General features: G+C 53.2%; 1 protein-coding gene across 3 annotated transcripts in view; it reads right to left on the reverse strand.

Annotated features, from left to right (window-relative positions):
• Positions 1-2,877: 2,877 nt before the first annotated feature.
• PAX7 (paired box 7) overlaps positions 2,878-16,214 on the reverse strand; it is a 97,303-nt gene continuing 83,966 nt past the window's right edge. Inside the window, exons 8-9 of one of the 3 annotated variants that reach the window (XM_006196706.3) lie at positions 10,575-10,821; positions 2,878-3,107 (exon numbers count right to left, since the gene is read on the reverse strand). In XM_006196706.3, the coding sequence (XP_006196768.1) occupies positions 2,992-3,107; positions 10,575-10,821 (363 nt within the window). In that variant the 3' untranslated portion in view covers positions 2,878-2,991. Of the gene's footprint in view, positions 3,108-10,574; positions 10,851-16,214 lie in introns of all 3 variants that reach the window. The other 2 variants (XM_006196707.3, XM_072975843.1) reach the window with 2 other exon arrangements.

Consider the following 16,214-nt stretch of genomic DNA (forward strand, 5'->3'; position numbering starts at 1 on the left):
ATACCAAATGAAAAACAAAGCAATAAAAATGAAAGAACCCAACAGAGACTGGAATGTATCATTTGAAACACACGATATGCAGATATATCCCTACAGATGGTCCCTGGCACTAGCACGACACACACTGCGGGGGTTTTCTTTCTTTTTTTTAGTGTATATATTTATATATAGATATAAAAGTCAACTTCCTATAAACGGACAGCACATCACCACGTTTCCAACTAATGTACAATGAGCTCAGAAGAGGGGGCCCCCCATAGGCAGGACCAACAGCTACTTGTGATAAATTGGAGGAAACATCTTTCGTTTTGCTATGGACTCTATTTACAGGGATGGATGGGGGTGCTTCTGGGTCGGCCTAGCCACAGGGATTCAGGCCTTCTTTCTCAGCCTGTGGTCAACCCTCAAGAGTCTGAGGCCTTGTAACTCTCACGCAACATCACCTTTCTGGTGAAGTTGCAAGCTGCCAACACAGGAATGAATTTTATAGACCGAGTTGGCTAGATGCACTAATACACTGGGTTTTAGGAAAACCTGTCAGGGTCAGGGTCTCTTTCTGAGGAGGGTGGGGCCCCTAAGGGAATAAGTCCCGTTTTCTACCAAGATGGTAGCCTGGGAGAACTCCGGAGAAGTTGAATGTACTGAGAAATCGTTTGGTTTATTCCCATTTCACCACAGGGGGCAGATGTTTGGGACCGGTCTTGGCAGTGGAATGTTACCTCCTGGGAGTGGGGCTGCTTTTGATGTCACCTGCCTGAGATCCCTGCTCTTGGGTAACATAGCATGTAAGTTGTTTCAGTGCATTTCTGAGACAGGCCTCCAGGGGGAAAGATTGACCATTCAAGGAATGTGAATGAAGAAATTGTGGTTGATTTTAAGGAAGAGTTGCTTCCTGGCTGTGACAGCTTCAAAAGCATGGACTGGGCCACCAAGAGACAGTACACTCTTCCTTTTTGTCCCGAGTTTGAAGAACCCAGAGTCTCCTGCAGTGAATGTTCCCATTGAAACCTTGGCTGAACTCGATGGGCCACACATGTCTGGGTGTCTGCTGCTATCAAAGAGTCTGTTTGTCCCCAATTAATAACAGGTTCCTCTAGACCAGAGATACAAGCCACCTTGGTCACAGTCCAGGACAGGCTTGATATTACTGAGTCTGAAGACGAGAAGCAGGTGAGCATTTGTCACAGGGGTGATTTCCATGCAGGAAAGTGTCCTAGTGTCTTGCCAACCCAGCTCCCCAGTAGGGAGGAACTCAGGTCGACTTCCAAAGCAGCAGCCCTTTCCTTTAGGAATGTCTTGTCAGCTGAGGGCAAGAGGCATGGGTTGAGCAAAGAGGTGGCCTCAGGTGCCCAGGTGGGGACAAGCAATTTGGTCCAGTCTTCGTGGATTCTGTGCTCTGTCTCCTGTCTCAAGCGCCTTTTACCCAGCAGTACTTGATCAAGACGATCCAAGTGTAGATGATAATGATGGCGATGGTGAAGACGAATATAATTGTGATAAACAGGTGAAGATGGTGAAAAGTTCCAAGGGAGGCCGTAATCAGGGACTTGAACCACTTCCCAAAGGTCTCAGCTTGCAAAGAGAAGGGAGCTTGGGGAGCCACTGGAGTGGCTGAGGAAGGCGACTTTGCCCACTTCTCCAGAACCTTAGGTGACGGCTCGAAGTTTGGCCACATCTCCCTGCCCAGCTGTGCTGGATCAGAAGACAGAGGCATTTCGGCTGAGAGTGTGTCCACACTGAAAGATGCTGCTGTGGGTGGGATAGGGACGTGCCTTCCACCCCACAAATGCCAGGGGGAACCAGTGGTCTTGTCTGTGAGGCAAGTAGTCCCTGATGATCCAAGAACCCTCCTCCAGAGCTCCAAGGGAAGCTCTCTGCAATGCCAGCAGCTTAAAGGAACTCCCGGGCAGATGGAGGCCCCATTCCTAGAGAGTTGGGCAAGCAGGGGTTGGGCCTGGGTCTCCGAGGGAGGCTTTGTGAGAAGTCGAAGCTCCATGGGGTGTGGACTTGAAGGCACAGAGCCATAGAGCCAAAGGTTTGCCGCCTACAAGCAGAGGGACCCCAGTTACAAAACCCCCTTCCGAGCCTACCTCTTCTCTCATGTGTCCTCAGGACTTGATCCCCTGCCCCTGCATCTGATTCAGTGAATGAGAAAACCGAAGGGTTCTGTGGGCTCCCCAGGCCCTATGTGGGTGGGCAAGATTGAAACTGGGGCTTCCCTCTAAGAGCCCAAAGCTGCTTCTGGGTGACTGGGTTGGGACCTGGTATCCTGGGCTGACCCATTGCTGACAAGTCCCACCCATACGGCCCCGTCCCCTGGCTAAGCCTCATCCTGGTCTTCCGAGTCCCTCTGCCTGGGCTAGATTCCCCCCTCCACCCAGTAGAGGTGTGTGGAGAAGGTCCTGAAGTCCTCAGTATTCTTGGCTGATTCCCTGGGAAAACTCCAGGGCTAGGGTTCCCCCCCTGCTGAAGTCCCAGCACCCAGAGGAGGAACGGGATGTGGCTCTGGCCCCAAGCCGGAGATGCCCCCGGGAGGGCTGGCGCCCCGCCCCTTCAGCCAGAGTGGCCCTGTGAGCTCCACCTCTGGCCTGGGGGCCCACTAGAGTTCGGTACAAAGGGCTCCAGGACCTCATCCCAGACACCATCCTCCTTTGGGCGCCCAAGGCCCTCTAGTTGGGGTGACCTTTGGTTTCTGTGTCTGAGATGGCACAGAGACCATGACAGGATTTGGCTGGGGAAAGACTGCAGGCTGACCAGAGACCCTCCTGGGGCAAGAGCGAAGGGGAAGACTCCAAGGGGTCACTCCAGGTCCCTAACCACAGGTGAATGGTAGACTGGCTGCTCGTTTCCAGGGGGCTGGCCATGAGAAAGGAGTGGGCTCCTTTCCCAGGCTCTTAGGACCCTAGGGCAATGAAGGGACCGAGGCTGGGAGGCTCAGGGATCAGAAGGGTTAGGCTGGGACTTGGGCTGGGGCAAGTCGCCCCAGGGACCCTAGTAGGCCTGGCCAGTTTCCACAGGCAGGAGTCCCAGCACAGCCGAGTGCTCCCCCAGCTTCATGCGACGCTGTGTGGAGAGGCTCACGTTTTTGGCCAGATAATCAACAGCAGCTGGGGAAAAAAAAGAGAGAAACTCCTAGAAATTGAGGTTATTTTTGCCTATTCTTCAATCTGCCCTAAATCTATCCACCCACTCATTCATCCATCCATCTATCCATTCAGCCATACATCTGTTCATCCATTTATTCATTCATCAGTTCATCCATCCACCTTTTTGTCAGTCTATCCATCTCTTCTACCATCCATCCATCCATCTATCCAACCATCCATCTATTCATCCATTTATTCACTCATCAGTTCCTCCATCCATCCTTCTATGCATCTATCCATCTCTTCTTCCCATCCATCCATCCAACCATATAGTTATCCATCTATCCATTCACCCATTTATCCATCATCCATCCATTTATCCATTCATGAGTTTGTCCATCTGCCCTCTATCTATTCATCTTTTCATCCATCCACCCACCCATCTATCCATCTCTTCACAAAGCTCTTTCTCTCACTACCTTGCCAGTCATTCAGCAAATGTTTGCTTAACACTTGTTGTTTACCCAACTCTCTCGCAGGATCTGCAGGGAAGTACAGAGGGTATCACATTGTTTAGTGAAGAATTAGTCCCTCTTTCCAGCACGCTTCTACATATCCCTGCTATGGGGGACACCCATGGTACCCAGGTAGTAATAAGAGCGAGGTCTTTCTGTCTCTTCTGGACCCTTAGCCCAGCTCATAGATGAGGCAAAGCAAGAACTATTACTCAGAAACCGAAGGAGTTTTTGCAGGTGAGCTTGAGGAGGAGCAGGAAGAGTCAAGAGCTTGTGATTCAGGGAGCTGAGACCTTTAGCTTTGTCAATTTGGGTCACCCAGAGGAGACGGATGAGAGTCTGAGGGCGTGTGCTCGTGTGTGCGTGTGTGTGTGTGAACGGTGGAAACAAGAATGAAGTCGTAATGGGCACAGATGTTCACACATGAGCAATATTTGCACACGTACCCGTGCACAGATGTGGGTGAATTGTGTGCACCTGTGTGAGTCAGAGAACACTGGGGACACCTGTACCTTAGAGGTGACTGACTTCTACCTAGGCCAGGTACGTGCATCAGTGTGTGTGTGTGTGTGTGTGTGTGTGCGTGCGTGCACGCGCAGGTAGGTATACATGTTTTCTGTCTTGACTGGACTAATTGTGCCTGCCTGAGACTGCAGCAGAAATCTTCCCTGACCAAATGATTTGACTGGCATGTAACTGAGGCCTCTTGAGGCCCCAAGATGCCACCTCCCAAACTGGAATCCACGGCTGTGGCCAATCCAGCCCCCTGGGACCTCTTGGATGGAAGGCAGAGGAAGATGGCAAGGGGGCTATCCTAGGAAACACGAGACCTGGCCCAACACCCTCTCCACCACCTACCCATGGAGGGACCCTGTGACACTACATGCCTCCCCAAGGTTGGGGGCTCCTGCCAAAGGCAGGTGGGCAGAGCCAGGAGGTGATGGGTGTGGCTGGAGGCCAGATGGGCTGTATCAATGATTGAGTTACCAGGAGCCGTACTGCCTAGGGGCTCAAAGGATGTAGGTCAAACCCTGCGCCTGTCAACTCTTAGTGTGTGATTTGGGAGCACACCATCTCACCTTTCCAAGCCTCAGTTTTCTTCTAAAATAATGATAGCACCTGGGTTGAGGGGTGATTGTGAGGATTGAAAGAGAAAATGTACGTAAAGTGGTTCGTTAGCACTGTGCCAGGCACATAGTGAGTTCAGTAGGTGTGGGCTCCTAGGATTGGGGTTTCATAAACAGATGTGACCTTTGATGGGGGCAGGAAGGGCAGGAACAGTGCATGGCGCAATTCAGGGTCCCAGTTACTTCCTGTTTATGCAGCTCTGGGAAAAAGATTTTGCCACTCCAGCCCTGTTTCCTTCTCTCTAAAATGGGGAGAACAAATCCCAGCTTCCTTAAGGAGCAAATGAGATAATGTGCTTTAAGATGCCAGGCACAGAGGTCTCAGGGCATGGCCCTCTAGATTTCTAAAGGATGTGCAAATGCCCTGGGGTCTTTCTGGAGCATCTGGACCCTGTGCCCCTCAGCTTTCCCTGGGTGCTGCCTCTGAGGTCACTCAGCCTCCAGGCTTCCAGCTGATAGGACAGAGTGATGGTGGCCAGCCTTGCCATCTGCCCCTTACTCTGCGTGAGGATGGGAGAACCTCCTATCTCTGGCCTCAGGGGGTGTCCTGCAGCTCTGGCCACACCATCTCTGCTACTTGGAGTCAGTCTTACCTGGCTTCGGTCCTCCCCACAAAGAAGGCATATTGTCAGAGTGGTCACAGGAAGCGGGGAGGGGAGCTGACATTTACTGAGAGCTAGCTCCATGCCCTCCTGTTCTAAGTACTTTATGTGCGTCAGCTCATTCAGGTCTCACAACACTGTGAGGCTGCTGTTAGTATCATTTCCATTCGACAGATGACAACACCGAGGCCCTGCCCTGAGAGACTGCATAACTTGAAAGATCACATGGCTCCTAAATTGTAGAACCATCATTCAAACTCAGGTAGTCTGACTGACAGATGATTGGACAAAGAAGTTGTGGTATATATATACAATGGAATACCACTCAGCCATAAAAAAGAATGAAATAATGCCATTTGCAGCAACATAGATGGACCTAGAGATTATCATATCAAGTGAGGCAAGTCAGACAGAGAAAAATGAATATCATATGATATCACTTATATGTAGAATCTAAAAAAAAGTGACACAAGTGAACCTATTTACAAAACAGAAATAGACTCACAGACATAGAAAATAAACTTACGGTTAAGTTCAAGGGGAAAGGAGGGGGGAAGGATAAATCAGGAGTTTGTAATTAACAGATACACTCTACTATAGAATAGATAAACAACAACACGATATACACCAGAAACTCAATATTCAATAGCTTGTAACAACCTATTGTGAAAAGTGTATTAAAAATTATATATACATATATAAACATACTCGGGCAATCTAATGCCAGCTGCTAATCACTCCCCACCAGCTCCACCCAGCAGCCTCCTCTAGAGTCACCCTGGGCTGTGCACAGCGCTTCAGAGTGCATGGAGCACTTCATTCCGCAAAGCCGGCTTTGGCCCCACTTTCTACCCCAGAAGTTGTAAGTGACTTGTCTAAGGGAGCAGCTCTTCCTGCGGGTGCGGCAGAAAAGTCTGGCTTTGAATAAAAATGATGAGAATCGCAGAGTGAGCATTTACTAGGTGTGAGGTGGACATAATCTCATGTAATTCTCTCAGCAGCCCCCAGGTTTCAGATACAGTTGTTCCCGTTTTACAAACGTGGAAACTGAGGCTCAGAAAGATGGCTGGCCCAGAGGCACACATGCAGCATGTGAGCAGGAGGAGCCCGAATTTGTCCTGCCTGTGCCTCTGGTCACTCTGTACCCTTCTCTTTAGCCTCTCCCTGTCACCAGCCATGCCCCTGCGCACAGTAGGTGCTTTTCCAGGAAAAATCGAGAAGTTGAACTTTACTGACAAGCCAGCCAACTTCAAGGGCACCCGTCTTCTCGCAGAGCCTGCCTCTCCCTGGGGTCGAGCTGGGGTCCGGCGAGGGGAGGGCTGTGACATTTCTCATTACGGCCTCTGTCAATGGCCCCTCCTGTCCTTCTGTCCCTCCGTGTCTCCCCTCCTCTGCCTCGTGCCCGCGCCTGGGTTCTAAATGTCTCAAATTAGATTAATCGGGAGTTGGCAGGAGATGTGGTGACGATGCCAACCAGTAAACAAATCTCAGCCGTCAGCATCTCGTCAGCCTGCGGCCCCAAAGGAGGACCCTTCTAGACACAAATTCTTATTAGACTTGTCAGATCTATTAAAATTCTTTTCACACTTCTGCGTTCTATCAGCCCCATCATTAGTACGGCCCTGGCCTCTGGGAACACCAGGGCCATATTAATCTGCCGTGTGCCCCGTCCCTGCCCCTCCGCCCCCACCCCCTTCAGGGACAGGGAGAGACAGACAGATGGACAGACGATGGCAGGGAGCAGGAAGGGAAGGTGTGAAGGGGTCCCTGGGAAGATGAGAGGCCCAGGGAGAGAGGCAGACTCTGCTGCCTAAGAGTCTGGCCCACGTGTTCACTCTGGGGACACCTGACGGTGAGGCTCTCATATCTAGAGGTGTGGCCTGCGCACATCAGTATGTACTGCTGGGTGACCTCAGGCGAACAGCCTCTCTGGGGATCCCATTTCCTCATCTGTCCAGTGGGAATAACCCTGCACACTGCACAGGATGGCCGTGAGGATGGAATGCCAGACCCGCAGGAGATGCTCCATAAACGATCACTTCTCCTTTCTTTATACACATACCTTTTGTATAGTTATACCCTGAAGCCATGTAGATATGCACATTAATGAATATTCACACAGAAATACAGCTCTGTCCATGCACAAGTGCCTGTGAAGTTGTGAACATGACTTCACACCCAGGTGAGTCTAGGTGTGAATCATTACTCAGCATCTTACACAAGTTTGTGGTTCGGTACAAAGAGAACTCGGTTTGAAGTTAGGAGACCTGGAGTCCATCATTCACTTCCTGTGTGACCTTGGGAAAGTTCCTAGCCTCTCTGAGCCTTAGCTTTTGCATCTGTAACCTGAGGGCAAAGAACACCTACCTCAGGTGGGGTTTTTGCGAATTACATAAAATAAGGAACATGCATTTCGCCCAGAGCCCGGTATGCCAGCCTCATGCACGGGACAGATGTGGGAAGATGACAGGTGGTCCCGGACCTACAGGGAGCAACTTGGAACATGAGGCTCTCGCACGTGGCCTGTGGGAGCCCAGTCACAGGTGGATTTAGTCGCCCGTGCACGTGGGGCGGTGGTCAGTGGGAACACCGTGTGTCCCGGGGCTGTTTCAGAATGTCAAAGGTGAGGGGAATGGTACCATGGGAAACTCTCGAGGTAATGGAGTCGAATCCTTGGGCCCCTATTTCATAGATGGCAAGTCTGAGGCTTGGAGAGGCGGGTGACTTGTCCACGCCATGGTAGGGGAGGGGCAGACTTTCCCTCAGGCCCCTCTCAGCCCGAGCTCTGTGGGGTGGGCGGAGGGGTATGGGGTCTGAGTTGAGGTTCCCTTTGGGTAAGGCTGGAGAATGTGGCCCAGGAGAAGCTCTGAGCTACCCCTGGAGGAGTCAGGGGAACGAGGCTGGCACTAGAGGGGAAGCGGGGGCAGGAGGGGGGGCGGCAGGGAGGAAGGCTGAGGATGGAGGAAGGAGGAGGTGGGGCTTGGGGTAGGGGTGGGGGTGGGGATGGGGAGGAAATCACTCCGGCCAGCTTTGCCCCAGCAAAGGGGAACAAAACTCCTTTCTCGCCTCCTGGGCCCTTTCCCTTTTGATCCCTGTCCCTGGCGGCCAGCATGCTGACTTTAGGGTTAATTTTATTTCCGAGTCGGGCAGGCGCCCCTGGAGGGGGGTACGGGGCTCTGGGTGTGACTAACGCCCGCCCCAGGCCGGGGCTGCTGGAGCTGCTCTAAACTTTTTATCAAGAGCATGTGTCTCACTCGGTGCCCGGGAACAGGGGCTGGGCCAGGGGGTCACCCTGGCCCCCCTGGAAACACTCCTGTGCACCCGCGTGCACCCTGCTCTCAAACAAACAGGCACACACACGTTCTGTCACCCCCTGCACAACATTCGCACAGACACAGTTATTTATACACACAGGCAGCAAGCATCATGTGTTCACACCCAGATGCACAACTGGACAACAGAGCACACAGCCACACCCAGGCACATACTCACACACCCGTACTTCCACTCTGCATACATAGTCTATGTGCACACGCATCCTCCCAGATGCACACTCACAGACACACTCCAGCATATGGACGTGCTGAACGCACATGCAGACGCACGTACATCCTTGTACACTCACACACACAGCTACACACATGCACACGTATCTATTATACCTGCCTGTGTAGTGACATGCGTCGGACACACAGGCACAGACGTAGACACTGAGCCACATGCACACACCCGCGTGCACATTTAGACACACGTGGGTATGTGTTATAGCTACATACCCTCACATGACCAAATGTGTGCACATGTGTACTCACATACAAACCCACATTCAACCAGGAGCACACGATACACTCATACTCACACACGTGTGAATCGTCGCGCGCCGCTCACTCATCCACACACACACGCACCTACACACAAGATGCGTGTCCAAGGACTCCCTCAACACGTGGATGGTAACAAATCCGTGACACAGGTGTCCCCACTCACCCAGATACGCATACGTGAACCCGCACACACACAGGGACGGGACCGTGAGCACAGCTGGGAGGTGGAGGCCGGCACAGCTGGCCCTCATTTAGCCGTGGAGGCCGCGGCGGTGTGAGGAGGGGGGTTGGTGTGGGGGGCAGGAAGCAGAGGTCAGGGGGGCCGGGCCAGGGCTGCAGCGGGGACAGAGGAGGCCCTGGGGCTGGCGGGGTCTTGCCCTCTCGCCACACGCCCTTCTGATTAGTTTGACACCAGCAGGTGAGGCCTTTGCCGGAGGTGGGGCAGGAGGGCAGCCCGTGACCTCGGCTCGCCCGTCCTGGCCTGCCCTGCTGCTGCCCCATCCCTCTGGCAGCTGGAGGCTGTGCAGGCCTGCCTTTGGCAGCCTCTGGTCTGAGGGTCTGCTGTCCCTGCCTCCTGGCCAGGTGTCAGGGGCATGGCGGCTGGGGTGGGCACCCGAGACCAACTCCAAGTTTGGGGAAACCAAGGCTGAGGATGGGGTCGGGTAGGAGTGGAGGAAAGAGCTCAAAATACAGCTTTGCCCTACAGAGTGGGGCAGAAACGGGCAGGGTCTCTCCCACCACATCGTCTAACATGGCAGCCACCAGCCAAAGTGGCAAGGAGCTGAATATTACCTTTTGATTTAATTTTATCTAATTTAAATTTAAAAACCAAAATTCGATTTAGCTTCACGGGTGGGAAACTTTTCAGTGTGTTTAGAACAACTTGGCTGTGTGAGTCTACTTCCTCAGTCATAAATTTTACGAAACTTAAGTGCAGACTGAGTATTTGCAGTGCAAACTTAGTGTCTGAATTAAAATGGGCTGGATTTCAAAGACATTGTACCAGAAAAAAATGTAAAAAAATCTCATTAACGATTTTATATGGATTACATGTAAAATGATCATCTTTTGGAGGATATATATGGGTTAAATAAAATATATTAATAAAAATAATTTCCGTTTGTTTCTTCTTATGTTTAAAAATGTGGCTACTAGGACATTTTAAATGATATTTGTGGGTCACATCACATTCTCATGGGACAGCAGGGCTCTAAGACAACAGTAGCCTGAGTGCAGGGGTCCAACTCAGCAGCATCTTAAGACAACGTCTCCTCTTTTCTGGACCTCAATTGCTTCACCTGTTTGATGGGCACCCCCTACCCCGACACCACCTTGCAGGGCTCTGAGAATCAGTGGGAGGTCCTTGGATGGGGGCGGGGCAGGGAGAGGGAGGGGGACGCCCAGGGCGCCAGGCACTCACTCTGGCCATACTGGCCGTACTGGTAGCCAGCCACGGGGTCCACGCTGTAGCCGGTGGTGCTGTAGGTGGGCGGGCAGTAGGACTGAGATGTGGGCAGGCTGTCTCCCGGCTTGATGGAGTCAGCCCGCTGGCTGCAGCTGGCCGAGATGGAGGTGGCGGAGTCCAGGCCGCCGTGCAGCGGGGAGATGGAGAAGTCAGCCTGCGGCTGCGGCGGCACCGCGCTGGGGTTGCTCAGAATGCTCATTACCTGCGGGGGAGACAGCGTCAGAGCCGACCCTCCAGCCGGCGCGGGGCGCTTGGAGGAAGGACCTCGCGAGTGCATGTGTGAGCAGGGTTGATGCTGGGCTGGCCTGGGACAGGCCTTTACTGGAGTTGCTCCCTTGAGGTCCTGCAGCCTCGAGGTCCTCAGTTTACCTGGTTTGTTGGCCCTTGTGGGTAAGATGGCTGGTTTCTTTGGTTAAGTCCTGACCTGTGGAACCTCCCTCCACTGAGAGTTTTTGGGGACAGGACCGGCCTAGTTTATCTCTCTATTTTCTGAGAGGTTCTGAGCAGCACCTTGTGTCTGTCTGCTGAATGAATGAATGCATACATTCATGAATCAATGAATGAATGAATAAACGAACCAGCTAATTATGTCTCTCATCGTACAGGGAGCTCCCCTAGGACAGGGACCTGTGTCTCCCCCATCAGACTGGGATGCTTCATCTTCCAACGCAAAGGTTAAACTCTGGCCTGTCCACCTTCACCCCCTATTCTGTGCTACGCCTGCTATACTCCTGACTTTGAGGTCCTACCCTCACTACACCAATGTACATGGCCAGGGCTTTCAAATAGCCTTCCAGGCACCCTTGATTCTGGCCGCTCCTGGATGTCTGTGACCATCACCTCGTTCCCTGCTTGGCCTGGTTTAGCAAACAGGAACTCAGCATCAGGGCTGGCCACTTGGACTGATAGGGTAAGGCTTGTCTTTAGAAACTCAGCTTCTCTAAGCTGGGGTTGGTTCATTAGTGTGTTCACTTATTCATTCAACAAATATGAACTGAGAGTGACTATGGCTCCAGGCCTCAGGCTGGGCCCTAGGACTCCAGAGGAGGAAGAGCCATGGTCCCTGACCATGGCAGGATGGCCGTCTGGGTCTGGTGGGGGTGGCAACTAGCAGCAGACCATCAAAATATGCAGTGATGAGGGTTATGGTAGAGGCAGCGCAGTGGGGCTGTGGGAGCCTAGAGGAGAGAACCCATGCAGCCTGGTGGTCCAGTGACTGGAGAGAGCCAGGGAAGGCATTGCAGGCAGCAGGTGCACGTGGGATGAGAGAGCAGGGCTGTCCCAGTTGGTCCTGAGGTGAGGAGGGAGGGGTGGGGAGAGAGGCAGGCCCTTGTGGACCCGATCTGCAGGGCCAGGCTTCGGGCATTGGAGCAATCATCTTTTTTTGGTGAGGGAGGTAATTAGGTTTATCTATTTATTTAACGGAGGCACTGGGGATTGAACTCAGGACCTCGTGCTCACTAAGCCAGCGCTCTACCACTGAGCTACATCCTCCCCCCGGAGCAATGATCCTTTTGCCAACTAGACACCTTGTGAAAATTTCACCTTTCCATTTTTGAGTCATCCCTGCTGCAGGCCTGAGGCATGGCCGGGGTGAAGGGCACGGATGTGGCATCCTCAGGCCAGGAGCAGACACCAAGCTCCTCCACTTACTAACTGTGCAGCTGCCAGGAGTCCCTTAACACCTGTGACCACCCCGTCCTCGGGGCGTGGCTGGGAGGCAGAGATGGGCTCTGTGCATGGAAAGTGCTCTGGAATCAGCAGGCCCAGAGCCTCTTCTCCCCTCTTCCCCTTCTCCTTACCTTTCCCTCCTCTCCCAGTCCAGAGCCCTGCAGGGTTGTGCAGGGTGGAACTATGATGCCCATTTCTCAGATGGAGAAACTGAGCCCCATGAAGGGCTGTGGCTTCCCCAGATCTCACAGCAGGTCTGCAAGGGAATAGTCTAGGGTCCAGCTGACCTGACCCCGCTCACCTGATAATGTCAAGTCTGACTCTCAAGGATGGGTTAATTTAGGCGCGCAACCACGGTAGAGATTCTCACTCCAGATGTTTGCTCCCTGGGCAGCTGTTTCGGTGGGGGAGTAGGGTGGGGTCCCTCAGCCCTGGGGGGCCTGGCTCCTCCAGAATGCCCTGAGCACAGCCTCCCCGGACTCTTCCCGCAGTGCACCCAGCACGCTCCCCTCAGCCCTGGGGGTCACCCCTCCTCTGTCCTTCCATTCCCCACCCCCTCCCAGAGCCAAAGTCAAGAGCAGCTGGCCTGCTGGGGCTGGTCTTTGTCTCCATCAAAGCTGGCGGGGCTTAGGTGGGACTTCACGGGGTCTCAGCCCTGAGATGGCAAAGACACGCAGGGCTGGGTTTGGGAGGAGACGTCTGGGCCACTCTGGGCAGTAGTGCTGTTCTAGGGAACTGATGTTCCCTAAACACACTTTGTTGGTTACACTTCAGAGGCCTCTGTTTCGGCAGAGCCCTCACAGGGCGCTGGGGTGCGGGTGAGAGGGGGTGGCGCTGGGAAGACGCCTGACACCGTTGGGTTGCTGGGCTGCTGTTTTCTGGCTGTTGACATGGGGCCCTGGGCCTGAGGAACTTGCTAGGGGTGTGTGTTCGAGGGGCTGGTGGGGGAACTCAGGAATCTAACACTGCCCTGGGGTTAGGAGACCCGATTCTCTTCCAGGTTGCCTGTCAGGTTTCCAATCTCGACCTCACTTTCCATCTAAATTAAGAAAATCACCACCATCCCATTCCCTACTAACCTGCTCCTCCCTCCGAGGAGGCCTGGACCCCAAGAATAAACTTAGAGGCTCAAGGAAAGCACACAGGCCCCCTCTCCCTTCCTTCAGAAGGACCGCTGTGGGGGTGGGGAGACTCTCGGGAGGGACTGCCAGCTTTGCTGAGACCCCAGTTGAATCCTTCCCTCCTGCAAATCACCAGGATGCTAAGGCCCAGAAGGACGAGATGGAGGGTTAGGGAGAGGATAGGGTGTTTGGGGGACGGGCTGGGAGCTGTGCCTAGACCCAGCACTCATCCTGCAAGACAGATACCTACTGCCACCTAATTTGAGCACATCCCTTAAGAATTATCGGTGGCTCCTCAGTACCTTCCAGATGAACAGGGCACAGGGTTCTTGGACCCATACCTACATGTCCCAACTCCTTCCACCCCTTTCTACCTTGTACTTTATGCCCCAGCTATAGCAAAAGATACAGTGTTTCCTGAAGACATCCTTCATTAATTCACTTATTCATTCATCAAACATTTCACAGAGTGCTACTATGTGCCAGGCTAGAGATAGGGCTGCACTGTGAGCTCTTTGAGGGCAGGATGGACTGTGTTTCATCCCTCATTGCAACCGCAGTGCCTGCATTGTACCTGCAACATACTATAAGCTCATAAAATCCTGTTAAATTCATGTATATTCACTTAACAAGTATTTATTGAGCACCTAGTATGTACCAGACACTGAGCCAGGTACTGAGATACAGTCATGAAGAGTTGCAGCTCCCTGACCTCCTGGAGCTGCCAGTCTAATGAAGGAGGCTGACAACAAACAAATGAACAAATAAATAATATAATTTCCCATACTGATAAGTTCCATGGAGGAAAAATTAAAATAAAGGGAGTATGTGGAGTAGCCAGGCAAGATCTCCCCAAAGAGGTGAGAGTCAGCAAGACCGAAAAGAACCAGCCAAGGGAAGACAGAGCGGGCTGGCTCTTCTGCCCACTTTTTCCAGGCAGAAGAGCCAGCCAGTGCAAAGGCCCTGAGGTCAGAACATGCCTAGCAGATCTGAGACATAGCAAGAAGGTCCATGATAAGAGTGAAGAACCCCCAGAGCTGTGAACCTTCCTGGCATGCTTTGTCAGAAGGGGCTCATGTGATGCCCAGTGGCTCAGGGAGGCTTGGACCCTGGGCCAGTAACAGACAGCTCAGAATGAGCTTTTTCTGTAATGGGATTTGCCCTGGAACATCAAATCAAATCCACATCTGGGATAGGTGTGAATGGGGGTGTGGGATATCTGCCTGCTCTCTCCCAGAGTGCTCAGAGGCCTGGGGATCAAAGGGTCTCCATTGCATCCAACCCTGTGTCTCAAGGCATGGCAACTTCTAAGCAAAGGGGACAGGACCCGACTGAAGAGAGATGGGAGAGGGGAGCATTGAATGACTTCTCAAGCAAATGGGCTCTGACTCCCATTCTGCAGATGGGGAAATTAAGGCCCAGGGAAGTGAAAAGGCACCTGTGTGATCACTCAGCCAGTAAGCGGCAGAGCTGGGAACTGGACTCACGTCTTCCTGACCCTGAGCAGTGGTCCTTCCCCACAGCAAGCTGCGCTGCAGAGCACGGAGAGAGCGGCCCTCGGCAACCCCACTGCAAAGAGCCTCGCGGGCCGATGTGGCCCTCGCCAGCCTCTGGCTGGCCTGCGGACCCCCGGGAGTCCCTCTTTGCCTGCGGAAGCAGGAAGTTTGCTCACAGTTAGGGGCCCAGCTGAGGTCTGGGGCCTGCAAACTTTTGAACTTGAGGAAGTCCTGGTCTGATGCGGTAATCCACCTCCCTCAAGAATGCTAAGACCTCTCCCCCGGTGGGTTTGACTTTTTTCCCTGTGACCTTGCTTTCACTAATGTATTACTTCTTGGTACGTTACCGTTACTAACTCAAAATCAATACCGACCTCCACATCTGTAAGGTTTTATCTGAAGGCAAATCTTTGGGCTGTCCATCAGGCTGAGTGACAGCCATCCCTTCCTCTCCCCCTCAACCCGCCGTGGCCCCCACCCGCCCCCAGCCCCTTCCTCTCCCTCTGCTCTAAATCAGTCCCAGCCTCCACCAGACTAAATCAATAAGGGGCCCGGCTTCACCACCCCCCTTCCGCCGCTGGGGAGAGGCTTGTAGGGTTTTGGGGGGTGGGGGCCCCGGGAGCCCAGCACCAGCCCCCCTTTCGCATCCTCTGCTCACCGCCCCCTCCCCTGGGACCTGCCGGGCGCTCCCTGACTTTAAAAGAAGGGGATGGGAAAAATGTAATTAACTCCCTCCGTTCCTGAGCTGGCCCCGAGGGCCTGGGACCGAGGAGGCTGAGCTGTGAGATCTGCACCCTCTGTGATAACCGAACGTGGCTTTGGGAGCGAGGCTGCAATTAGAAGTGGTGCTCGCCCTCATCGGGGCTCCGTGGCAGGGTCTGGGGTGGGAGAGAGGGGGCCGTGGCAGGATGCAGAGGGGAGAGGGAGGGGCAGGGGCCGAAACTGGTGAGGTCAGGATGGTGGACATGGAGATGAGGCTGAGGCTGGAATGAAGCCAAGGACCACCCTGACCAGCGACCAGGGGGCAGATCAGGAGCCCCGCCTCTGTGATGCCAGAAGGTGACCCTGAGGCCTCGCAGGGATAGCGGTTTCATTAAGGGCACTCGGCCAATCAGGGCTCTGAGGGGCTTCCCTGCAGCACTGGGGGCCAGAATATCTGCATTAGCATCCATGCTCTGCTGCTGACTAGCTGGGACCCTGGGCAATTTCTTTAACCATCTGTGCCTCAGTTTCCTCATCTGTATAATGGGAATGATAATAATTGTAGCTCCCTAGAGGGTTATTGGAAGGACTAAATGAGTAAGTGC

This window comes from Vicugna pacos, chromosome 13 (genome assembly GCF_048564905.1).
Source record: "Vicugna pacos chromosome 13, VicPac4, whole genome shotgun sequence".
Classification (NCBI taxonomy): domain Eukaryota; kingdom Metazoa; phylum Chordata; class Mammalia; order Artiodactyla; family Camelidae; genus Vicugna; species Vicugna pacos.